Here is a 27,231-nt window from a genome sequence, read left to right as displayed (position 1 = left end):
TCGATCCCAATGCCCTAGCAGGACTTAAATATTATTTACAGTTTAGATATGAAATTTAAATTAAATTCTAGTAGTTTTTAGTATATGCTAGAGGATACAAATTGTTTTTTTATTTAATGATTAGATGTAAAAGAGGTTGGTAATATGCAGATAAGTAACTGGTAATGTAAATTTTATTAATATGTAATATAAAAACTTTTGCAATATTTTGGTGGAAAAGTGTTGTTCTGAATACACCGGCAGAGTCAAACAGTAGGCAGAAAATAGGGAACCAAAAACTGCCAACTTGGCACAGCTCAGGTACGCATCAACTCTTCTAAAAACAACAATCATTGTAATAATGCTGCTGTGTGTATCTACTTAACTGCTCGCCAAGCATTACCTGTTGAGTACCCAAGTGGTTTGGAGCCCTTTTGATTTTGGAAGTCCTGTCGCCTTCAGCTCTGTGCATAATTGTGTGACATTAAACTCTACCAAACAAAGCAATCTAATATAAATTTTGATCCCCTTCATTTTTGTCAGTATTGTACTATAATTGGTAATATTTATTTAAAATATTTACATGGCTAGAATTTAATTTTTTTTAACATATTTAAGCTAGATGTGGGCTAATTTATGTAGCTAATGCACAGAAAGTTTTGAGAGGGTGGTGCCTCCTAGAATATTGTGAGCTCCAAAGAGAAGGTACAGTTTTAGCTTTGAATATATATACTGTATAGAAGTCGCCAGCCCAGGTTAAAATTTCTAATACGGTTTGAGGTAGTTGGTTAATTCACCGCCGCAATCGCCACCATCTCTAGGGCATCGACTTGTGGTGGTCCCTAGCGGACAAGTGTCGAACTCTTCAAACACCCCTTCCCCCTCCTGTTGAACGACCTTGAGTTGCAGTGAATGATAGATGGGGGGTGCGGGAAATGACAGCGGGCGACAGTGCTGCGCTCTAACGTGTAAATAACAACTAAGACAATACAGGGCGTTATGGCAGCGCACTGCAGCGGTGAAGTTCCCAAGCTGCTCATCATACGCTTCTGAAAAACGTAGAGTAAATCCTATCCACTCGTGACTTCTATACAGTATATATATTCAAAGGTTTTAGTGTTCATAAACTAACAAGCCCCTCGGAACATGAAAAATGAGAATCGGTCTCCAATTGTTGATCATGGCACACAGTAAACAAGTTTATAACTTTGTTTTATGCTGTTTCTTCTTGTCTCACTTCTCCATGATGTCTAAAGGTTAAGAAATTTTTAAAAGTCACTGAAAAGTAATGAAACTAAGATTCTGTTTACCTAACTTGAAACATTTTACAAGATAATTTTTAATGCTAAGTGTAAGTGTATATATTTGTTTTTGCTTAAATGCCAGAAATTGGTCTGTAAATACTTCCTACAAATAAACAGTTATCTTAATGAGTTGATTTAACAGTAAAAATTTCATTGCAAAATTCTTTTATTTTTCATGGTGTAGAATATATGTAGGCTGACATTTGGTTGTTTGTTCTGCAGTATGATGAACACTGTGCTATCTCTAATTTTAGTGTTAACTAAGGGGTTGTAGTACCAGGATTATTACATATTTTTTAAGTTGTCATATATTTTTATGACTATAAATATTAACATAAAGTATTAAAGGATAGTTATATTATTATAAATTTTTTTTGACATCTAAACGCTGTGTAATTCTACGATGTTCACGAAAGCGATATAAATGGATGAATTACGCTGGTCCACCATCTTTTGAAGATTTCTGTGAGTTCCACAGATGGCGGTACTGTGGTTACACATTGCCATTCATTTGACTTACATTCCATTCACAAAATTACTTCGACCAAATGCCGTATCCCAAGATGTAAACACAAAAAAAAAGTATTTGCTTAAAATTTGCAATAAAATGTTATAAATAGTAAATAAATAAAAATAATGTTAATGAGGAAGGGTAGTTAGGTGTATAAAAAAAATAAGGCTAAATGTTTTTTTTAATAAATATTAGTGTAAAAGTCAATATTAAAATTATTCTAGGAAATCCAGTCAAAATGTAACTCGGGGCATTGAAGTTTTTCCTCTGAACAATCACCATCACTTTTTCAAAGCATAAGGGGAAACGTTAATCAGAATTTACCACTCTCTCAGTAGGGCAAAAACAGCTGCGAGAGATTAATTAAGTACCAACTATATCCTAAGTTTCATCATTCTGTGTAGGATGTTTTCTGAGAGAAGTTTTACCACCTTAAACCTAGGGATTTAAATTAACTAAAAATTACGTAATACTAATTTAAAAAAGAATGTACATTTATTTTAAAAATTCTAAACTCTAAAATTAGTCTTTACTGATTGAAAGTCTTTACATATTAAAGTTTAACATCAGAATAATTTATAATATTAATCAAGCCTGGTAAAATTTTGTATGTTTGACCTTGAACCAAAAATGAGTAAATTCATTGTCTGCCTGAGATTTTGAAAAAAAAATCATCCCCCATCCCTCCAAACTAAGTTTCTACACTCTGTGGTTAGTTCATACAATGCTGGCTACTTCATGTACAGTAAATACCTGTATCTATATCTATCTATACCTCTCACATGTCTCTATATGTCTATTATATCTTCTTATCTGTATCTTTATCTTTATAAAACAGCAGATGAACATATAACATTCATTTTTATTTATCTTTTTACCTGTCACAGGTGTGAGATAGGTACCTTATTTACTCCTGTATTTGCTCCCCCCTTTTTTTTTCTTCCAAATTTTCGACTCCAAAAAAGCCTGTACGCGAATTTGGAGGAAAAAAATAGATTTTTCTTTTTTTTCAGGTATGAAAAACTAACATTTAATAAAAGCAAAATGAAATACCGCCACAAATTATTTAAACGCCAATTAAATTTTGATTAAATGAGACAGCTGGCGGAACGACAACACACGCGTGTATTCGAATGAAATCATCGTGTCAAAAATTTCAAAGTAATCGGTGGAAGAACATCCGGTCGGTTGAGGTTTCGAACGAACCGAACCTTTAAAATTTTTTATTTGTGTGGATGGGTCCAGTGTTAAATGATGCAGGAAGTGATGCTGCGCGAGAGGGTCGGATGTGACGGGGCAGCGGCGTGCGCAGGCTGCAGGGGCTGGTGCGGGACGGCCAGGAGGCGGCCCGAGGCGCCGCGGCAGACCGGGACGCCCTGGCCGCCCTCCAGGCGAGGCTCATCGCGCACAAGAAGACGGAGCAGCAGGCCCGGCTCGCGCTGGAGAGGATCGGCCTGGAGCTGGAGCAGCTGCTGGACCCGGACACCCTGCTGGAGAGGTTCGCTCGCAGTCTCATGCACCGCGATCAGGGGCGTAGCCAGGGGAGGGGGGGTTAGGGGTTTAAACCCCTTCCCCCCTATCCCCCCTTAGCACCAAATCTTTATTTAAATTTCTTATTCATCACTCAAACAAATTTCATATTAAAAAAATTAATAAAAATTTTTACCTTTACAATATTTAAATTTAAGAACCGAAAACTGCTAAAATAGCACTATTTTACACCTTAAAATCGAAATTTTTCCCGGGGGAGGACCCCCGGACTCCCCCGCTACAATTTGGGGGAGGGGCCATGCTTCTTAACACCCCCCATACACAAATCCTGGCTACGCCACTGACTGTGATAAAACCAAAACAACACTGATAAACCATGCGTCAAATCACCGCATGACACAGGAAATGCAAGTTTATTAGTGGAATCGAGTAGCATCCAACCAAAACATAATTCAAATCGTAAAATTATAATATTTTAATGTTTGAAATTCGACGAATGTCATTTCTGGACAAATTATTTTAATAAAGTGCATGGATAAGAAAAATTAATTTAAATCGGTTTTATTATTCTTATTGAATCACTTTTAAGCTACAAATGTTCATTAATTTTTTTTAAAATCTGAATGTATCTGTTCTTAGACCAATTTATTACAAATTGTTTAGTTGTAATAATTGCAGCATATCAATTTTATCACTGTTTTGGTGGAGTTAGTATTACTAAACAGCTTTTGTAAAAATAAAAAAAATAATAAAACCGAAATCTTCTGTTTTAAACATGAAACTGGACTAAAATAAAACCACAAAATTTTGTCTCTACTAATGCATTTTCTGGTAGTATTTTACTTCATACAGAGGAGCTTTGCTATTTGCTAAGATTTGACCAGTTATAACTTAAAATTGCATCATATCCTGACGTCAGAATGAAATTACGAAAAAAAAAAAAAAAAATGATGGATAAAAGAGACTGGTAATCCTGGTCTTGAGTGGAAACGTGCAAATATGAGAAATTATTATGGCAGAAGACTTTACCGTAACTACAAACACTCCAAACAGCCGAATCATTAAAAAAAATTAAATCCAAAGTTTGATTTCCACAAAACTTTTCTTATACAGTACACTCCCGATTATCTGCGAAATTAAGTGGCAGGGCCACCGCGGATAGTGAAAATCGCGGATAATCCGCAAAAGAGCCGAAAATGGGAAACAAAAAAGGAAACATTAATTTCAACTTTAAAATCTAAAACTTTAAGTACAGTAAAAGTTACAATCAACAGTAAAAAATTTTAAATGATGTTAAAATTTTAGTATTTTACTGAATTATCAACATACAATACATTTCAGTAATGTAAACATAAAAGTGCTCAACCATACGACTAGAAACAAAGTGTGACAGAGACAAAAATAGCAATGCATGCCAGCCTACTGCGTGAGTTCCGAGAAGGCCTGTGGCGTTTTACTGTATACTGCACACAATAACACGCGTCAGTAGAGTTCAAATTTGCTCACGTGTAATAAAATACAGATTTACATATGTGCTGTATTTTTTCGTAGCATGTGCGGATAATCTGCACCACGTATCATCCGCCCGCGGATAATAGGGAGTTTACTGTATCTACAAAAATTGTAAATTGTAGAGTAAAAATACATAGAAACAAGTGAGCGAGTCTTTCAGTATTTGTCAGTTATGTGTAACATCTAACCTCGGTAATGAGCAAATAGTACATGTGTTCTCATGTTGCAAATACATTCATAATACGAAACTCTTGATATTAAATTTAACATATAATTCTTTAAATAATGCTGATAAATATACGCAAATTTTGTTTTCAACTACATTTCTAGACAAGAATCACATGCAGGTTCTGCACCTACCATAGAATTAGCTTCTGGAGCAGGTACATGGACTATCTAATCATTAGATTTGCAGACAAAAGTTTTAAACGATATAATGAAAAGTTTGCTAATGGTGTTCCACGCAGGCTTATTCCCACTTCCTCTCCTTTTCCCTGTCCTTCCGGTGTACAGCTGCATTATTGTTTACTGTGTACATCTTCTCTGTGGATAACTTTTGTGTTGCAGCTGGTGAACTTTTTATTTTTATTTCGCTCACTGCTTTAAAAGGAGCTGTGTAAATCGCTTGTACAGACGAATGTGGTACCAAACAAAAATACTACATATATGTTCTATTGTTTATATAGTTAAAAGACTCATAACTTTGGACATCGTGTAACGTATTCTACCCATGAGGTTCCGTGCTATTTTACTTTTCTAACAGTAGAGAGACTAAATTTGTAGGGATGTGCGAGTACCCGATATTTTCGGGTACGGTTCGAATCCACAATTACCCGAACCCGGAATCGTTGTACGCACATGGATTCGAACAGTATTACGAATATTCACAAAAGTTATAAATTAATTTAATACAGTTCAAAAATACTAGCAGTGAAAAATCAAATTAGGCTACTACAGTAAACTCCCGGTATACCGCGCCCCGATAGATCGCGGAATCGGGTATATCGCGGGTCAAACCATGTCCCCCAATCATAAATGAATAATAATAATAACACAGTAGAACCTCGTTAATTCGTGGTCGGGACCGAGATAATCACGGATTACAGAATTTCACGGACTAGCGATTAAAAGCCCGGAAGGTCTTGTCAAGCTTCTCAGACACCGGCGTGCAGCTGGGTTAAGGCCAAGGTCATGTGACGTAACATCTACCGAGGCTTACTGCGCCTTGGCAGCAGATGGATAAAAAATAGTAAACTCTCCATTATTCGTGTTAATTGGGACCCGCCGATGCCCGGATAATTAAAATCCTGTAAAAAAAAAGTAATAAACCCGGATAATCCGTTCACGGTAAGGGCCGTCTTCGAATTAGTCTCGGCTTAAAAAAATACGGCACTGCCTAGCCATTAGTTCACGGTCATTTACAACAGCCGAAGAGAGAAAGATAAGATCGTGCTGAACTTGCACACATAAATTTTGGGTAGCCCCCCCCCCCCCCCCCCTCCCCCCCTCCCAATCATCCCACTTCGTCCAGCCGAATGCCAGCCAGACACGTCACTCGCCAGGCGCCTGCCGTGCGTTGGCGGGTGGAAACAAACAATTGGAGACGGGAAGCAGAAGTCAAGACATCCCCCTCAAGTTTAAAGAGTGACAAATGTGACAGCTGAAAGGGGGACGACACAAAGGGTCGGTACAAACAGCGTTGCAGAGTTTGGCGGCCCACGCGAAGGATTGCAGTGTTTGCCGGCCGCCGGCCCGCGTGACGTTAATTTTAAGCGCTGACAATTTTTACTTCTCTTTTTTTTCTGCACTTTTTAATCGTCCCGGATTATCCGATTCCCGAATTAGCGCGTCACGGATTAACGAGGTTCTACAGTAATAATAATGGAATAAATGGTTGACAGCCGATTAGGATAATTTTGCGTTGTAACTCACAAACTAAGCATCGGGCAGAAAAAAGCCTAGGCGTAGAAAATGTCCGCAGTGAAATTCTAAACAAGATATCTCCGTACATTATTCCTCTATCTTGTAGTGTTTTCCAATTATGGTCCAATCCAGCCCAGTGTTATTTTCTGAAACACTAGTTCTTAACATTTTTTTTAACCCACAAATAAAGCATCGAACAGGGGACCCGATAAAGCCCACCGTCCAGCGACATTATCCAGCGTGACTCGGCTGGGGATTGATTTTGGATAGGTTTGGTTGACGGCAAGCGCTGGGAGGGGAGAGGCGAGTCGAGAATATGCGACCAAGACACCCGGGTAGACGGGAGGAGTGGAATATAAGCGCCAGGGATGAGAGGGGCGATTAAGCCGAAAGGGGGGAAGTCTGGTTCACTCATTTCCGTCGGCACACTTCTCGTGTTCACGTGTGTTGACAAGCGGAGACATATAAATGTTTTGTTATAACTTGAACCTACAGACGTAATATTATTCGTTGTATTATACACGTTCATCTTTTTACTTTGGTATAATGTTTTAACATTAAATAGTAAAGTAAATCAGCTAGCGTATTTTTAATCTTTGCCGAGGAATTCCCAGTGGTCCAATACTTGTGAACCATACTGTACCACTTTTGCCGTGAGGTAGTAAACAAGCCCCGGATATGTTTATGTGTAGCGGCCTCCCGACCTTTAACCAGAGGCTGGGGAATATAAAACTTGCCGATCCGAGCCACACACACTCAGCAACTTGACACAGCGTTTGATGGAATAAGTAAAGACAATGTTTAACAGACTTTTTAATACGGCGCCACTGATTGCGCTAAAATTATTTTGGCACAATTTTTGTATCCCACATGTGACCATTTATAATTTAATGTAAGCATGGATAACAAAGTTTAACCACTTTACACGATAGACGATTCTTTATTTTATATTGTACGAATGCTAGAATGGTTTTTTAGTATCTGCTGCATACTTCTGCAAAAGACACGCTATCTGTAAGTACGTAAATCTAGAATTTTTATTTTGTCAATCAAACTCGGTACTTTGCGATTCATATTCGGTTTGAAGTATTACTATGGCCTTTCTATTTAGAAGACTTTGACCACAGAATCGTGTGTAACCGCACACACTGCACTTACTTTGTTACGGACACTCAGACGAAGCAGATACTGTGCCTGACACCACGAGACTGGCAGCAGCTTGTGTGCCGCACGTGTGTATGGCGGCGTGTGGCGCGCTCGTAGGCCGTGCGACAAACTGTGCGCGGCATGCGGAAAAATAAAAAATAAAATTCAACATTTAATATTTATCTTTAAAGTTTATTATTTTTATTTTTTAACCCGCGTTTAGTGAAAACTGCGGATGCAAAGTCCGCACAAAGGCGGGCCGTCTATACTGTGCGTGCTTGCCGACCTATTACAACACAGGCGGTGTTTTATGCCTTTTGACCTTGGTCACATAGAAACATCGCGGTTATGCAACAACGCGGGTAAAAGTTATGTCCCCCGACAACCGCGTTAAATAGGGAGTGTACTGTATTACGTAAGTATTTAATATATTATGTATCAAAGAAAGAAATGTAAATTAAATAATTAACACAGTGACATTAAAAGAATTTCGAGATTTTGAGAGCTTAAACTATAATTACGAATTTTGTCGTATATAAAACTATAAACTAAAAACAATTACATACCTACAAGAAAAAAATGTCATGGCTATTGATTGGAGAATAAATTGTTTCGTTTGCTGAAACGTTTATAAAATTGAGATTTCTTTGTGGCATGCAGTTTATTACGATTGAGTTGGAGAATCGAATGTTTTGGTTTTCATATTTTAAACTGTTTATTATTAATTAAGTTTACATAATTATAAAAATTTCAATCTCAAGTGTAATAAATAATTGCCAGTATATACAGTTTAAAAAAAGAGAACACACATTATTTTTAAATTAATCAGTTATTTTTAATTATTCTGTGCTTCATATTTGGAATCGGATTCATAACTCAAATATTGCCAGGGATTCGAATCGGATTCGAACCGAACTGAAAATCAAGGATTCGCACATCCCTATAAATTTGTAAAAAAAGAAATGTGGTGTTCAGTTCTAAAAAGAGGAGCTGTGCAGGCTGGCGGGCAGCGCGGAGGTGCGGCTCAAGGTGAAGGAGCTGCTGGCCCGGGAGGGGGAGGAGCCCCAGGGGCGGGTGGAGAAGGAGACCATGGCCCACGACGACGGGCTGGGGGCGCTGCAGGGGGAGAACGCCCGCCTGCAGGTGGAGGTGGCGACACTGCAGTCGCAGGTGACGAGCCTCGCCACCCAGCACACCGCCTTGCAGCTCGCCAACTCCCAGCTGGCCGCCGAGAAGGTCCAGGTGCGTTCCTGTGCGGTGCAACCGACACTTCTAAACAGCACCAAAACAACCCATTTATAAAGAAATAAGTGTACTTCAATAGAATCGAATTCCAGTGATTAAATGCATGGATTGTAACGAAATAAATCAAAGGAAAGGGCTGAAATGTGTGGAAATGTTATCTACTTGAACATATTAATGTGACATAACCAAAATAATCATTCTAATGATTCTAGCTTGACTTTTAAAACTTTAAGAGTTCTTAATCCCGTTCATTTTGAATAGTGTGATCAGCACATGCACAGGCAGTGATATATTTGCAATCTAAGACACGGATATAAAACACATTTTCTTTTTGGCCCAGCCTACCTGGGTCCACATGTAGTGTGCAGAACTTCAGAAAAAAACCATGCAATTTAAAAATTGTTCAAGATATCTGATGACATCTGTTTATGTAAACCATGTAAGAATATGCTGAGGACAGATGAGTACATAGTTTGGTTTCAATATTTTGTTTATGAAATATTTTTAGAAGGGTGAAAATGGCTTACAGTAGAATCTCAGTACTAAGTACTTACAGGGACCTCAAGTTTTTGTACTTAGTACTGAAAGTACTTAGTACTGAAACATACATACATATCATCTATACAGAGAGAGAAAAAAAATATTTAAAAAAAATAGCTACAGGAGAGCCGCAAGGCCATATGTCTTTGCAACTATGACTTGCTTTTCCCCCTTGTCTAGTTCTCTGAATATTTCCACTTTTTCCTTAAGCGTGAATTGCTTTCGTTTCTTTTTATCTCCAGGATCGCTCATATTGTAGTACAAATACAATGCGGTGTCTAAATAACGTAACCTGAAAATAAACTCAACAATAACAATCCCGGCACAGACATCAACAGTATTTTTAGCGTAGCGTAACACTTTTGCCTAAATAATTAATACTTCTCTCGAACTTCCGTTTTTCGATGTATCGAATGGTGTTGTGTTGCTCACGTCGCACACTATGTACGGTTTAATCTATGGTAGCGCGCGCAACTGTTTGTTAACTTTGTTTTGAGGGTTTAGAGGTTAGAAAATATGTTGCGGTGGTATTTGTGTATGTTTGTTCTACAACATTAATCATTTAGCTGGAAATTTATTTACCAGTTGAAGTAAATTTTAGTGTAGTAATGCCACGCTTCTAGTAGAATTTATACGTTATAGTGAAAACATGATACTTTAAACTGAAACTGTTTTGTATGGTGAAGATACGATTTTTGGCGGGGACTTAAAAAAAATACGTTAAAGTGAAATATACGTTATAATGAGGTACGTTGTACCGGTATTCTACTGTAAACGTGTGTTTTCAGAATAATTAGGCATGAAATGTCTATTACAGATGCTTGAAAGCACTCGTGGGACTTGCATAACACCTTTATCTTATTTTTCGGCTAATGTTATAGTTACTACTTATATTTCATAGTTGCCTTATGCCCGATGAGAAGATTGCATGCTCGTTCAGACATTGTACTTAAGAGGGGATACCGTGCTATAAGCACCAACCAGGAGCCAATAATAACTTCTTGCAGTGTTCCACAATAATGCATGCCATAAACATTATTAATAATAAAATTAATAAATTTATATTATTAATAATTAAAAACACGCTTTAAACGTATGAACTCTCTAAAGTAAAAAAAGTAATCTTAAATTTAATTTATTTGTTCAACAGCAAAATAATTAACTACAAATCTGTATAAATTTTTTTTTTTAAAATGCATGAACTTAGAATAAGAATCAAGTAAAAACAAAACCATTTAATTTTAATGAAACAAAAAAATTTTTTGTCTGTAAAGTCGGTTTACGGACGATAGTTTAACGTGACGTCATAACAAAACATTGATGAAATGATTGATCCAGAAGAAAAGGAAATATAATATTCGGCCTGAGACTGAGCCGTAATATGTTTTTGCAACCAAACCATTTAGGCATTAAAAATATTATATTCTTTGAGGAAGAATTTTTTTTTAATTTTTCAATCTTTTGCATGATAAAATCTACCTCTGCATACTTTTATGAATAAAATTGAATAATTTTTATTGAATTGTCACTATTTTGTATGGATACACAGGAGTGAAATGAAATGTGCAATTGAATTAATAAATTTACTTTTATTTGCATTCATTAATTCAAATATATTTATTACTTTTGAAATGTTGCGTGCGCCATATTTATTTTTACAAGTACAAAAAAAAACTTTGCAGCTGCCGGGTTTCGAACAGACAACCTTTAGTTTTAGAGTTAGGTATGCTAACCACACGCCCACGAGGCCATACTAAGATAAGGTAGTTTCAAATGTTATATATATATTTATAAAAACTTTGTTCACGATAGGGGTATAATATTAACACGATTTTATAACAAATACGCATCCCAAATACACCAAACTGATTTATAATGTGTTACAATATTTTTTAAAACATTGTGCAAAATATTCTGGGTGTAATTTGAATTATTATGTGTAACTGTAAAACACCATTGTTGGTTCAAAACGTATTTGAATTTTCAACATTACTTTTAAATAACCGTACCAATTGTGCTGAAAATCGGTGGACGATCGTTAAATTACATAATATTAATAATTCAATCGACGAAAATATGATTGAAAAGTCAAATCGATGGTTGTTCCAATCGAGTGGAAGAGAGATGCCACGCATGCGTACAATGAGCAAACAGGACACACCCGTAGTGGGACACTTTTTCGTGCGTGCAGCCGGCGTTCATCGATTTATTAGACGTTGTCACGTCTAAAAAAAAATCGTGGGGTGCTTTGTATTTTGTCTTTTGAGTTGTCCGCCGCCAGTGTGTGTTGGTGAGGACAGGGTGATGGCAGCGCTACAGGGGTGTGTTGTGTGGCGGCCGGCAGCTGCTGAAGGAGCGGACGGCGGAGCGGAGCGCCCACGAGCAGCTGGCCCAGGACCAGGTGATGCTGCGGGGGCTGCACGAGGCCCTGGCGGGGCAGTACGAGGCGCTGGCCCGGGAGAGGGACGGGGCCCGGACCCAGCAGAGGGAGCTGCGGGCCGAGGTGCGCTCCCTCAGGCAGCAGCTGTCGGAGCAGGAGGCCGAGCAGGCGCGCTGCCGGGACGACCAGGAGCGGCTCCGCTCCCTCGACGGCCTGCGCACCGAGCACTCCCGCCTCAAGGTGGGTTGTTGCACCAACCAGTTACTGGTTACAAGTAGCTGACGCAGTAGCGGTCCCAGCATTCTCGTTACCAGCGTCAAAAAGGTATCAGTTTTCTCTTCCCACGTTCTTCGTAAAAAGGTATCAGTTGTACTGCGAACATCGCGAAGTGATAGGTTACCAGCAGCGTGAACTTTATCGCGATGAAACTTGAAAACCACAGTGTTTTCTCTTATAATCGTCGCACATTTTATTCTAAAATTCAAATTTTGAAAAGTAGGGGTGCGACGAATGTGCGGGGAAAAAAAAAATTTTGTTAGGTAAAGTTATTCATAAAAACAATACCCGTTCATGGAAAGTACATTTATTTACAAAAAGATGGAGTGTACAAGAGCACGCCAAACAATCTATATTAATAATTCCTTAAACAAAAACCTTTCTTCAACTTTAAATAGAAGAACCAAAACTCTTAACGCGAACGCGAACGCAAGCCACTTGAATCTGACGTTTTTATAAGTGCTACGCCGCGGTGACGCAGACAATCAGATAAAGGAAATAACCAAATAACGTTTAAAAACATCTTTATAAGAAAATTTACGCGTCAAACAACTTATTTTTCCGTTAATTTATTAAGTAAGTGGTAATGACCGAATAAATATTAGATTTTTACTTTAAAATACATAGTTTGATACGGAAAAGATACCTACACAAAGCACTCGGCAACTACTTGCGGGACCAAAAACATCATGCAACGTTTACGCGAGAAGTTTTTTTATCCCAATTTTGACAGCCTAAAATATGGTTGTGACGATTACACGCGTGCGACCATTATGCGATAAAACACGGTATTGCGATTTGATCTCCATAGCTCGGTGGAAAAGTGTTGTTCGGAATAGACCGGCAGTGCCAAAGAGTTTGCGGAACCTGCGGAACCAAATACGTACTGCCAACTTGGGCATGGTCCATGTCAGCTCTCTTGAAACTTAAATCCTCGTTATAAGGATGGCTGCATGTATGTAAGTGTTGCTCGCTAAGCATTATGTATATGTAGAGCTGCACCGATTCACCAAAATTTTGCAGATACGCCGATATGCCGATACAACTGTTGCTGATATGCCGATACAATTGTGTCTGATTCACAGATTCCGAACTGATAAGAGGAGAAACATTTTGGTTAAAGTATTTTTTATAAATTTACTAAATTACACAATATAATCATTCTAAGAAAAGCATGCAATGCAAATGTACATGTATTTTAGTTTATAAACAAAATATAACCGTTTTTTTTAAAAACATTTTTTCATTTGTTTGTTGACGACCCGTTTGTAGCTTATTGAAACATGAATTTACTATTGGAGACTGGATACATAATTATATAAGATAAGATTATATAATGATAGGTAATTGTGAAATATATTGATACATAAAATACATAGTTTAAAATGAGCAAAATTGTGAGTCTTAGTACATGTTTATACTTCAAGAACAGGAATTCCAATACCATCTTAACACGTGATTCAGCAAAAATTTACGGTACCAAACATTTATACCGAAATGGAATTCATGTGGTCGCTTTGCATAGGAAACATTAAAAGTAATTTACGTTATGTGAAGTCCTAAATTATTTGATTATTATTTTTTTAATCAATTCAAAACTTACGTAAGTTAATTAAAAAAGTCTCTGTTATGATATTACGAACATTTCTTTGTAGTTCAAGCAGTTGGTATTTTACAAAAAAGTTTTTGTTCTTATCGGACTTTACTGTGCTGGTGATATATTTATTTATGATTTATTCGATTCAAGAACGTTATTAAATCATAGGATGTTTTAGTTTGTTATGTATGGCAGGTACAAGTAGTTAAGAAATGATGTTCAAAGTACATAGTAGTAGAAAAGTGAAAAAGGTACTGGTGGATTTTTAGGTTATGACAGTCACTTTCATTTTTCAATAATATCTGCCTAAAATTAACAAGCGTATCGTGAATCTGCAGAAATGCAGATTCAACTAAATATCAGCAAAATCACTTGCTGATTCATATCAGCACAGCTCTAATTGTATATGGTTCATATACATTTTGATCGCGATAGCACTAGAAGAAAAATGCAGTACCGAAGGAGATTTTTCAGACCACTTTGGTCATGCCTTGCTGATACGTGTTTTTTTTCCTTCCATCCCACTTGCCACTTACAGTCCTTACTCCTGTGTTGACAGCTCAGAAGGTACCTACCTGGTATGTACTATATACGTAGGTACAACATGAGTTACCCTTTTAGAGTAATATATTAAAATAAGGTTTAACTGCAATAGGATTTAGTTATTGCTAAAAAGATTCATAGTGTGTGTGAGTAAATCATTAGTTATAACAGTAACTGAGGTTGGTAATACTTAAGCAGCTATGTAACTAGTAATATGAATTGTAGCACGGTGTAACTTAAAAACTATTAAAATTATATTATATTTAAAAAAAAAATCTTACAATATTATGTAGCCAAAATGGTGTACACCCTCTAATTGAAGTAACACTGTTCAATTTGGGCTGTTTTGAAGTAACGAAGCCAATAAATTACAGCATTATTTGAAGTAGCGTGGTCATAGATTCGGAGTAGAATTTTTTTACGTGAATTTTTATTTTCTTGCGCATTCATTGGCAATAGCACTTGTGTAGCATTATATACTACACAATGAATCATAAAAAAAATTTTCTCTTTCCTCAATAACAATTTGCTTTCTTTATTGTGTATTTATCTTATACAATGCCCATGTGTTTGTTGAGCCAATGTTTATTTTACACCATCCCACATGTCAGCATCTCTAGAGGGTAGAGGTAGAATTTTTCAGGGCTAGTTTACCTCGCGTTTACTAGGATGCACTATTGGCAAATCATGGTAGATGCTCATTTTGTAAACAATACAGCCAGGAATTAGTTAACAGGTTAAATAATCTTTTAGATAATAATAACTGTTAAGTTTATGCTTTTTTTAATTCTTATTAGAACTGAAGTACATCTCCTATATTTTGTAACTCAGAAATGTTGTTAGCAGCTACTTATTAATGCTGTGCCCAAGCCCTATTATGTAAACAATGTCGTAAGCAAATTTTCTTAACGGGAGCAGTGTCGTGATTACGATGGAAGTCAACAGGCACACTTACCTGATTGGAAAACTAATTATTTTGATTAACATATACTTTTATAGTAAATACATACTTGATTAGTGCTGTTTTGAATATTGCTCTGTTTTCATGAAATGAATTAGAGGGTGCAGTGTACAAGTTGCTAGACAAGTCAATATATTTGTATCTAGACAGGTTCGTATTGCTTGATAGATGTGAAATATTTTATTAGTAAAACCCTCTTAAGAAAATATTGGATAAACCAAACAATGTGCTTCCTAAGCAAGAAAACTTATTAATAGGGTAACTCATAAAAATAAATTGTCATGGGTTGAATTGGTGCGATGTTTGTAAAATTTACAGTATTAAAGTCAAAATGGAATTATACATACATTGAGGGAAATAATTACATACGTTAGACGTTAGTGAAACCTAACTGATACAAACTTGGAGAAATCTAGTATTATACATACTTTATAATTGTGATATTCTTGGTAACCATTCAAGAAATGTATTTAGTTGATGCAGAAATGATTAAATAGGCATTTGTTACAAATGAAAGACTTCAGCATGTGATGCTATTTCATCCTACCGTTCCATTATTCTTTATTTTAAATCTGTGGCTGGGACGTGGTTCGCAGGGGTAGAGGTGCTAAAAGCTGGTTGAACAGGTGTTAACAGAGGGGCGTGTGAAAGGTAATGTCCTACCGGGAAAAAGGCTAGGAGTAGTGATGGGTCTGTTCCGGTTCTCGGTTCCACCTGTCCTCAGCAAATTAATCAGCGTGGGAACCGTCAAAATCTGACATCCGAAGTTCGTCGGTGTGTGCTAGCATCAGCTCAGTTCATTCACGTAGACGCAGTAAGTGAAGGGTCCATCTCATTGCGGCAGGATGACTTCCGCAACCTCTTCACGGCCAGCGAGAAGTTGAAGCACGAGTACCGCACGCTGCAGGACCAGCACCGGGCCCTGCGCGTGGAGGCGGGAACCCTCAAGCTGCGCAGCGTCGAGCTGAAAGGCGAGCTGGCAGTGCGCACCGACCAGCTCACTGCTCTCGAGGTCGACATGTCCAAGCTCACCAACCGCTGCAAGGTAACCCCTTCAACATTACCTCTCCGTCAGCCAGGCGATCCTTGTTTCACTGTCGGCAGGTTCAAACTCAGATTTATATCGCAAGTGCCAAGTGCTGGTCGTTGTAATGAAATGGTAGATTTTTCACTGGGTACTCCTGTTTCACCTTTTAAATGGATTCTTTAGTTGCTTTACTATTTTTAATTTATTTAAATAACCTTTTTCATCATTCATACAGGCTAGAGTGGTAAATATGTTAATTGAACAGGATAGCTGGTTTTTAAGATCGTGAGCTCCATTTCATTATAAAATCAACCGTTTTTCAAAAGAGAAATAATATATAAGTTTTTTTTTTTATCCAGTCTGAAATGTGTATGGTGCATTGGATCAATAGTTTAGGACTTCTTGTGTGCCATCCCATCTCACGTTACTGGTTTATCATGAATCTAGCATAAATTACATTAATTCAGTAAAACCCAGTTTATACGACCCCTCACAGTTCCTTGGAATAGCGTTGAAATTGCCGGGGGGGAGGGGGGTTGTAATAAACATTTTGGACCGTCTAACTCTCCGCCTCCTTCTCATTCCCAGCATGTCTAAATATGCCATTTTTCACACTAAGTCAATGTTCAGTCGCAAGAAATCGACACGTTTAAAACTCGCAGACCAATGGCGCAGTGGTAAAATCCTGGTTTTGTGTCTCAGTCTAGCTATCCTTATTTTTGTTTTTCCAACATTCTCCTGTCATTCACTCTCCCGACTGTCCCAGCTGAGGTCTTTCCTAGTTTCCATGAATTATAATGTGGACCACTTTGCCAAAATAAAATTTTTTTTGAATAAGTTTAATGTTTAGAATCTTTGTGATTTGTTGTGAGACAGTCCGTTCTTGGTCTCCCACCAATATAGTACGAGGTTAAATGGAGATTTTTCGCAGTTGGGAAAGTTGGTGGCTGTTGCAGTGAGCTGTGGTTTGTCTCGGGGTACTCGTGTTTCATTCTTATCTGGTCACCTCTCGCTGTCATGTTGAAAATGCGCCAGGCTCCAAGTGTTCCACTCGCCGACCTGCCGGACGTGTGGTATCGGCGAGCGTCAGGGTAGCGAGTGTGTGAGTGTATGTGTGTGGACAGCTGCTGCTGCACATGAACAGTGGGCTGGAGGAGGACCGACGCTCCCTGATGGACCACGTGTCCCGGCTGCTGTCCCAGTACCACGAGCTGCTCACCCACTCGCTGGAGGACAAGGAGCACCACCACTTGGAGGAACGCCTGTTCACGTGAGTGTCCGCAGCCTTGTCGTGACCTACGAGTTGACGTGCTTATTTTATTTATTTATTTATTTATTTGTCACATGCCCACCAACAGTCGTAGACTTTAGTGGCGGGCACTACATGCAATAACAGGAACACAGTTATCACTACCGGTGTATGGACTCCCACCTCCGTCTGTACCGTAGGAGGAGAACATCTACAGATGGCCAGCAAACGAGAGCAAGAGTACCACACACTAGCAGTGATTATCTCGCAGATAAAGTCCTCGGGGATACAATTTTGTTTTTACCTTAAAATCCTGAATTTTACTTATCGCTTCCAGAAAAAATTCATAATAATACGCACTGCATGCAATACCATATTTATTTTCACAAACAAGCCTCTCAGCACTAACATTTAGATCTTAAGCAAGAATTTTGCCTCGTAAAACCTTTTAAAAAAAGAAGTTTTAACCATATTTTAAAGTTTATATTAAATTTTTATTCATGTCATAATATGAGCAAAGTATTAATTTTCTTTAAGGATTTCTGTAAAAAAAAAAAGCATTACTGGTACTTAAGTCAGCCTGTTATTGTTATAGTGGTCTTTATTCTTGCCACAAAAGTACTAATAAACATAGTTACAATATTTCCAGTAAAATACCTAATGTAATTATATATTTCTTATATCAGGCAATAATTATTCAATGTACGGATACGCTGTGAATGATGTGTGTACTGTAATACAAGGAAAAAAGCACCATGAAAATGGATTGGCTACAGACCATAGCTATTTTGTTTACTGCATTAAGTGCCATTAATATAAATGAAAAGCTATGGTACAAAGTTTTAGGCAAAATAATATCAGAAATTAAAACCTTTCAAATTAAATTTTCGTCTGCGCCACTTCCTGTCAACATTTCCGCCTCTGTGATGTTACTTTCAAGAGAATGTAATAAGTAGGCTCCCAAATCACAAAACAAACTCAATAAATTGTTTTTTTTTAAGCTAACACGTCAAATATAAATAAAACCTATCAGAAGCACCAAAGCAATTTCGTTAAGTTTTTAACATCCAAAACACATAGTGAAATCAGTAAATCCTTACGGGTAAATTTCATGTTAGTTTGTAATCCTAAAAATAAGATTGTGGTACTTAAAAAATAAAAGGTGTACTACGCTGTAAATAAAAGGTAAAAAAAATTAAATTAAATGTGTGCTATGCCGTGATGATTGTGTCACTTAGGTAAACTTCCGAAAACTTGTTTGAGTGCCTTTTAAAAAGCAACTAATGAAGCTCGATGTTTCGATTTTTCTACGAAATGCATTCATCTGAGCAGACTCCTAAAACGTCAAATTAAGATGCCGTTTTTTTTTGTGAACCCATTTGAATGAAATAAAGCCTATATGTTGCCCCAAGCTACGCTCAAGTTATCTGTGAAAACCCCATGAACATTCGTCGAGTAGTTTTGGAGATTAGCGTGTTCAAACAGACAAACAGGACAAAGTTTTTAAAAATGGTCTTATTATATTCTGTTACTCTCCCTACATCACTCACAATCAGCTTTTGGCAATTAATTTCAATGTACAGACACGATGGTCCTATATTTATAGTATAGATTTGAAATTGTAATCTCAGATTAATTGTTGCACATAAAAAAATGTATGTATGTATGTTGCTGAAACAATTATAAATTTCTGAATAAATGATCTGAAATTTTTACATGTTAAATTATTTCAGTAAAATTTTTGTTGACGAGTCACACTTGGTTTATTTATTGGTAACGAATAATAAAACAAAATTTAATATCAAATTATTTATGAATATTGAATATCAAATTAATCACAAATGTTTAATATTTTTCAAATACGTACTTGCAGACCTTGTCAGTATATGTATTTTCTAGTGATGGGCCGAGACTCGAAAATTCGAGTCGAGTCGAGCGAGTAGCATCAGCTCGGCTCGGCTCGGCATTCGATTTTATTTTACTCGACGGGGCGAAACTCGAAAGGAAATTCGGGTAAAACTCGATGATAAAATATAATAAAATTGAATTACAATAAATTCTTAATGTCTCCTTACGTGACTTCGGCCGACACTAAAAATTACGTACGTAAGACCGAAACACGTACTTACAAACAATGACGACAATCGGCCATATTATTTATATTTTAGTTTTACATATTGCCAACTTAACAGGTGTGACCACATAGTAAAGAAGACGAACACATTTTTAATAAACAAAACATGAATTAAATTTTATAATCATAATATCGGCAGAAATATTACTTTTTTTTTTTAGTAAATCCGTACTACAATCAGCGCAACGTTACAATAATAAATTAACGGTATCGTTATATTTGTGCGCATGTTTGCGACTGATACGCCACCAATCACGAAATGGCATTTAAAAAACTTTGCTCCACTAATTTTAGGAAGTATAGGTTGGCGAACATGAATTTTTTTTCCGTGTTTGTTTACACTATTACGTTCGGCGAGATTGCGTTTTGTATAATTGTTTGCTATCCAAGTTAAGTGGCAAGTTAAAATTAATTATGAAGTATAAAGTATTTTATAAAGTGTAACTATTCAATACAAATACAAAAGCATGTATTGGTTGGAAGTGCCAGCTTGCGATCGGCCGGCAACGTAACGGCGTTAGTGTTGTAGCAATAATCTTTAAATGTATTATATTTGTTATGGGAACGTTTATTGTAATGTTGCGCCAATTGTAGCATGGCCTTACACTTCCTATAAGTGAAAGTTTTCAAAAATGTTCTAATGATTGTGTGAATCTTACCCTAACCTTCGCGCCAACAAGCCTAAATTATATTCAATGTTTTTTATTGACTCGTGAATGCTACAGGCCGCAGCTAACTCGTTCGGTTCAAAATAAGGTAAATATGTAGTTGAGCGGTATTTGCGAAAAAAAAAAATGTTAAAAATCTGAAAATACTTTTATTATATGCTCTTTAAATTCCTCTTTTCATTAAAGCCGGTGGATATAAGAAATTCCAATTACTTTAGGACATATCGAATTGTTTATTTTTCACAGTTGGGCGATATTTATTAAATAAAATTTAAAAATTCCGAAAATACTTTTATTCTATGCTCTATACCTCAATTATTGAATTGTATTATATCAGTTAAGAATTTAACCTAAATGAATTATTTGTATTAATACTTGTATTTTAAATATATTTGATTAAGTGGGCCATGATATAACAAGACAACTATCTAAGGACTCTTAGCAATAAAGTGCAAATATTCAAGCTCGACTTAAGTGTCAAAGATTCAAATAAAAATTCAGACTCGAATCGACTCGACTTGAATTTATGATCTACAAACTCGACTTGAATCGACTCGAACTAATTATTGTAAAATTCGACTCGACTCGACTCGACTCGACTTAAAAATTTGCAGGTTCGTACATCTCTAGTATTTTCCCTTTTGTAATTTTAACAATAGAATTTTTTACTGTGGGTGTACCATAAGTAAACACATAAGTGACATTGTTTACATCAGTTGAATTTGACAGTTCTATTGGCAGGTGGTAGGTAAACCAATGTTATGCAATTGTGCACAAGAGAATCTGTCTTCATGCCTCATCCGTGAGCCTGATGACTGAACTCTTCAAGCCAGTGTTAATTGTACCTCTCCATTTGCTCTGCATCCACAGGGACAAGGTCAACAACCTGTGTCGTCAGAAGGAGAAGCTGGAAGAGAAAATCATGGAGCACTATCGCAAAATGGAAAGCTGTTCCACCAAGAAGTGAGTACTGCGGGCTTTCTCTTGTTTTTCAAATCATTCCTGTTCTTCATTTTGGGTCAGTTGGATGTTTAGTCAAGATCATGCAATAATAATAATTTATATGTAATTTTTTTTAATGAGATTTTATTTTGCCTTCCATATTTTTGTACCAATTTTCTTTGAATATATCGTGCAATGATTTTCCATTAAAAATTTTTTCTCGTGTGTAGATGGAGGTCATGTTTTATGTGTAAGTAGAGATTATTGAAAATAGTTTAAATGATATTGCAGCAAATAAATTTATTAAACACATTCATTAGCAACAAAATGTTATAATATTACTAATCACAAATTTCTGGGATACCCTTGTTTTCACTATTGGGCCAGTTTTATCGGAAGCTATGTCCATAGACATGTGGAAACAGTAAAACCATGGGGGTGACTGACCTAGTTTTTAAAGACGTTTTGGGCCAGCCGTTTTCATAATACATATATATTACTAACACAGCTACATTGATTGTGAGAAGTAATCCATCAGATATTTTCTTGAAAACAAACCAGTGAAAATGAATTCACTTTATTTTAGTAGCTACATATTTTGTGATGTGTTATACCACTCCTCCTTTAAATAGAACATTCTTTTTATTGCAAAACAGTGTTGTGTTTTTTTGCAGTGTAAATCTCTTCTACTAAGAAATTTGTTATGAAAAGTTAACATTATAAAGCTAACACTTTGGATTTGAACCTCCGACCCAAGTCTTTTTGCTAATACTTATGGGCCGACCCAATAGATAGTGTTACATATCACACAAAACGTAGTTTTTAGTTTCCATTGTAAGAGTCACACTTCCTTTTTTATGAGTAAAACAATGCTCTCTTCTGTGAATGAAATATTAATTGTTGCAGAAAGATGAGGTTGGAAAACATGGAATCATAGATTCAAGCTGTACTTTTTTTGCAGCATGTGCCATGTTTTACAAACCTAACATGTATGTATTACTAGAGCTGTGCCGATCTACAAATTTTGCCGATACACCGATCTACCGATATTAATTTTTAATATCGGCAATCCCGGACCGATACAATATAAAATAATTTTAATATTTATGTGTACTTATTTTTACATTTTTGTGAATGTTTCAATAGCTAAAATTTTTATTAATATAAAAATTATATATATACGTACCTCCAACCTTCAATTTTCACTTACTAAAATAAAAATTTAAAATATAACAGGAGTTGCAAATTTGTTTTGTGTTTAATGTCTGAATGTGTTTTTTTTTCCCCCTCCAATATGCAAATGAATGCTTGCAACTTACCTCTCGATCTTATAACACCACAAATTGTACATTTAGCTTTGGAGTTATCGTCTTCTAAAACTGTAAAGTATTTTCAAATGAATAACATGGTATTCTCACAAATATATATATTTTTTTATTCAGCCATTAAAATGTACTGACTCAACACCACTCATACAGAAAAATAACAACCACGTGTGTTAATTGCCGACTTTTAGCATAACCGAAAAAAAAGTCTAGTAAAAAAATTCAAGAATGCATTAATTACTGCATTTGTTTATATTTTGATAATAAAGCCGAAGTATCTCGTAAAGTTACAGGCGTCACAATAAATAATAATTTTGAGCAATTTCGTTGCAGTTAATAAACAAAACACGTATTTTATAGTGATGGGTCGTTCGTGAACGAATCTTTGAGAGAACGAAATCGTGCGATTTGTTCGCGATGTAAAGAACCAGCTCTTTGAGAGCCGATACCTTGAAAGATTCGGAAGAACGAAAACGCGGAGAGAACGAGATGAGAGAACCGGCCACGCGCCCGGTCTGATTCGTTCGTGAAATGATTCATGACGTCAGGAGTCTGAAGAATTAGTAATCACAGCATAGATAGGGAAGCGTGCGCATGTTCACAAGAGCAAACGATAACTGGTCAAATAAAATAGGGTAACATGAAAAGTATCTATACCTGAAAATGTCAACTGTTAAATAGTGGTTTAAAATTGCTTTTTCACATTCACATACACAAATTTGGAAAAAAAAACTAAAAAAACAGTATGAATTAAAAATAACAGGGAAAGTATCTACAAATGTTCACACTTACCATTTTTGGGTTAATTAATGTACTTCATTTGTCTCTCTTCATACTGAATCGCAGTAGTAGTATTAAATTTTTGTCTTTTTTTCTCTAAATGTGTTGGTCTACATGTAAACACTTTACTGTCACTAGAGTGTAAATAGCCTGTATATTAATATTTGTAACTTAAAAAGTAATAACATATAAATAATCTTGTTTCATAAGTTACGACACCTGATAAGAGCCAGATCCCATACACAGAAAAGAACGAAATGAACGAGATGAACAAATCGTTCTGAACGAATCATTTCACGGAACTGATCCAAAAGAACCGATTCGGTAAAAAGAACCGTTCTGCCTATCACTAGTATTGTATTCAAGCAGTACTCTAAAAGAAAATCGAAATTTGGTCAATCGATTACGCTTTGAGAGCCATCTGCATTGAAACATAAAAACTACCTAATGTAGCGACGGGAGAGCCATCTCTCGCTAACTTCTCAAACTACTGCCGGCCGACCTTTTGTATGTAATGTAAACAGAAGTAAAACTGTGTATTAGTTGGCTTTGGTGAAAATTTATTTTTGGGGATAAGTTAGCTAAACAGACTAATGTTTTAAGAAAACTGCCAAAGCACTTTGTATTTTGTACACACGTTATCTTAGATGTATATTTACGGTTTTTATTACCGCGCCCGGTCTTTGTGTACAGACTGCGAGACATCCCCAGTTTATGTCGCACGATAAACATGACAAGAAAAAGGAAACATAATTCGGGGAAACTTATACCGTGTTGCGAAGTTAATTATGAAACCTAATTTTAAATAATTATTACATACATATTCGTGCAATAATTATGGTAAAGTTTATTACAAATCCTCGAAATAATTAAGTAAAACAATTCAACAATAACAATATCTGGGCAAAAACATACAGTACCATATCAGCAATTTTTTTCTCGTTTTGGTAGATCCTGAATAAGATCCGATACACCAAAATATCGCAATATCGGTACCTGCCGATACGGATCGGCACAGCTCTAATGTTTACATTGCTGCTGAAACGGTGCGTGGATTCAGGTTAAGATTAATGCTAGTACAAGTTTGGATTTATGTAAAAGTTGAGCACACTTAAATGTTAAACAATTCACATTCTGCTGTATTTTTTCAACGGATTTTATGTTTGAAGCCATGTTCAAAACAGTACCAATTCAGTGATTTAGGTTTTAGTTGTTATGGAAGGTGTATTAATGGTGCTGTATCAAGGCTGAATGGGTTATCCGTAAATTGACTGTGGTAACAGTTTAAAACTGTGACTTATGTAAAAAATATAAATACGTATATATATTTTTTTGAGTGCTTCCTATAAATTATTTTGCCATTCTAAGTATTACTACCTAAAACAAAAAATCAATAGTTTATTAGGTACATTTAAAATAGTGTAAAATCTTTTGAACATTTGTTTAGGTTAAGTTAGGTTAGCTATGTTAGTTTTGTGGGATAATCAAGTAAATCTAGTGGTTGAAAATACCATTTTTAGATTTTCTTAATGGTATAGTCAATATTTTGTAAAATTACATTCCCACCTGAAATCTCAGAACTACTTGGCCCTAGCCATAACTTGGTCGCACAATTGTTTGATTTAGACTCTAAAATGGCGATTCCAAGCAAGTTTGTTAGCTTTGTAAGGATGGAGACCATAGCAGATGTTAGTTTGTTCATTTAAATCCCTTACGTGAAATAAATAACAGCACACTCATTAATAATAAAAAAATAAAAAATTTTCTCAGAAATTTATTATTTTGATGTCATGGATGTAGAACTACTACACACCTTGATACCCAAATGTCTCCTGTGCCAAACTGCCCATCAGAAAACACATGAATTAGAAATAATGTTTTGAAGTCTTCGTATCAGATGATGGGCTGAACAAAATAAGTTGGTGCCTATTCAAGTCACTGCAATTGAAGATGCATAATTTTTTTCCGTAAGTGTTAGCTTACATTTAAAATGCTGTAAAATAGTTTAAATATATTATCTGGGGCAAAAAAAATGTCAAAAAAACATGATGGATCTTGAAATGCTTGAAAAAAATTGTAAATGCTATTTTCCAACATTTGATCAGGTAAGGCATGAGATCATTTTTAATTTTTGAATGATGAATTATAATTAAAATTAATTTTTTGCTAATGATGTGAATTTGATAATGGTTTTTTTGTTTTTCCAACAGGAAGAGTTTTGGTGCTTCGCTGGTAAGGCGAGTTAAGAAAGCTGGGTCTGATCTCATCAACAAGGTGCCTAGGGTAGGTTTATGCTTCCATTTGTATAACTGATCGAAATAGGGACGTATGTACACTGCTCAACAAAAGTCTGGAATAACATTGATGTGACTGTATTGGATTATTAGTCGACAATTTGGTGGTTTTACAGAAAATATTGAACAAAAGAAGCATATTTCCCTTGGAATCAAACATTTTGAGCAATATTTACGAAACAAGCAAACCATAAGGCAATTATTGAAATTAAGTTCATACAAAAACTCTTTGTAACACTTCATCGCACGGTGCTACCAGTCTTTAGTAATGGGTATGGTCAACCTGCATATGGATGAGTTCTTCCACACTTTGCTGCATGTTTCGAATGAGTTCATTGAGATTGTTTTGTGGCAAACTGTCTCACTGCTGTGTTGCAGCTTCAGTAAGTTCCTGATGATTGTCTGATAGGTTTGGACTGTCTAAAATTGCCAGTTTTAGCATGCCCCATGCATGCTCAGTAGGGGTGTGCGAATAGTGGATTTTGATGGTAGAATATTTTTGAATCGAATAGTAAATTTTTTGAATAGAATGTGAATAGTTTCGAAGTCATATAGTTGTAATATATATATACTTTTTTTTATATGTTACCACCCTGAACAATTGCAGGTTTTCATATATTTAGTTTATACAAGATATTTTCTGTGTATGAAACCACAAAAAAAAGTTCACTTAGTATTTTTAAGAGTTATGGTGTCGTGTTTGGTGTTAACATTTACCGTCTGGCTTTTGAAACAAGTTGATTTAATGTAGGATGATTTTGGTTTGGTTTTTTCCTTGAAATGAACCTTTTAAAAATACATTGCGGTTATGTTAGTAAGAATGTATAAATACTTTGGAAATTATATTAGAAGCTGGTGAAAACTGAAGCTCTTGGAACCACCAAGAGAAATAAAACACAGCCATGTAAATACTGTATTGGTCCGAATATAAGGTGACCATTTTTACGTAAATGAGAGATGAGAAAATTGGAAGTCGCCTTATTTTCGCACCCATGACGTCAGCACCGCAAACATTAGTTTCAAGCTGAAAGCTACAGGGATCGTCCATTAATCACGTGAGGCTCGAAAGGGAGGGGGGGAGGGGGTCGGGAAGAATCACGAAATATCACAAGGGGGGAGGGTGTAGAGAGATATCACGTGTAATTTTTTTTTCGTCCGATTTCTACTAAACCGCAAAGCGATGCGTGACCTTGACTCGCCGTAGCCAGTCAACAATATCCCCGCCCGCCGCAACATGAACCATCCGGCTCGGCTTGCCAGTCGCTAGTAAGACTGTGATTTTGGCACCGAATACATGCGTAAATCACATATAAGCCTTTCCTTTATTATTTTTATGCCAGTGAGAATAAACCTGCAACCTAAATGTGTGTCTGGACATTTTTATCACTGTGCTTAATTTTCCAG

The 27,231-nt window shown here is 36.2% G+C and overlaps 1 protein-coding gene across 1 annotated transcript in view; it reads left to right on the top strand.

The window, feature by feature from the left end:
• Positions 1-27,231, top strand: part of LOC134541639 (protein Daple) — a 93,323-nt gene that overhangs the window by 45,312 nt on the left and 20,780 nt on the right. Inside the window, exons 15-21 of the mRNA XM_063385215.1 lie at positions 3,107-3,292; positions 8,865-9,108; positions 11,996-12,271; positions 16,253-16,453; positions 17,560-17,705; positions 21,357-21,449; positions 25,744-25,816. Of these exons, the coding sequence (XP_063241285.1) occupies positions 3,107-3,292; positions 8,865-9,108; positions 11,996-12,271; positions 16,253-16,453; positions 17,560-17,705; positions 21,357-21,449; positions 25,744-25,816 (1,219 nt within the window). The remainder of the gene's footprint in view (positions 1-3,106; positions 3,293-8,864; positions 9,109-11,995; positions 12,272-16,252; positions 16,454-17,559; positions 17,706-21,356; positions 21,450-25,743; positions 25,817-27,231) is intronic.

This window comes from Bacillus rossius (assembly GCF_032445375.1).
Source record: "Bacillus rossius redtenbacheri isolate Brsri chromosome 4 unlocalized genomic scaffold, Brsri_v3 Brsri_v3_scf4_1, whole genome shotgun sequence".
Taxonomy (NCBI): Eukaryota; Metazoa; Arthropoda; class Insecta; order Phasmatodea; family Bacillidae; genus Bacillus; species Bacillus rossius.
This window is presented reverse-complemented; position numbering and strand designations above follow the sequence as displayed.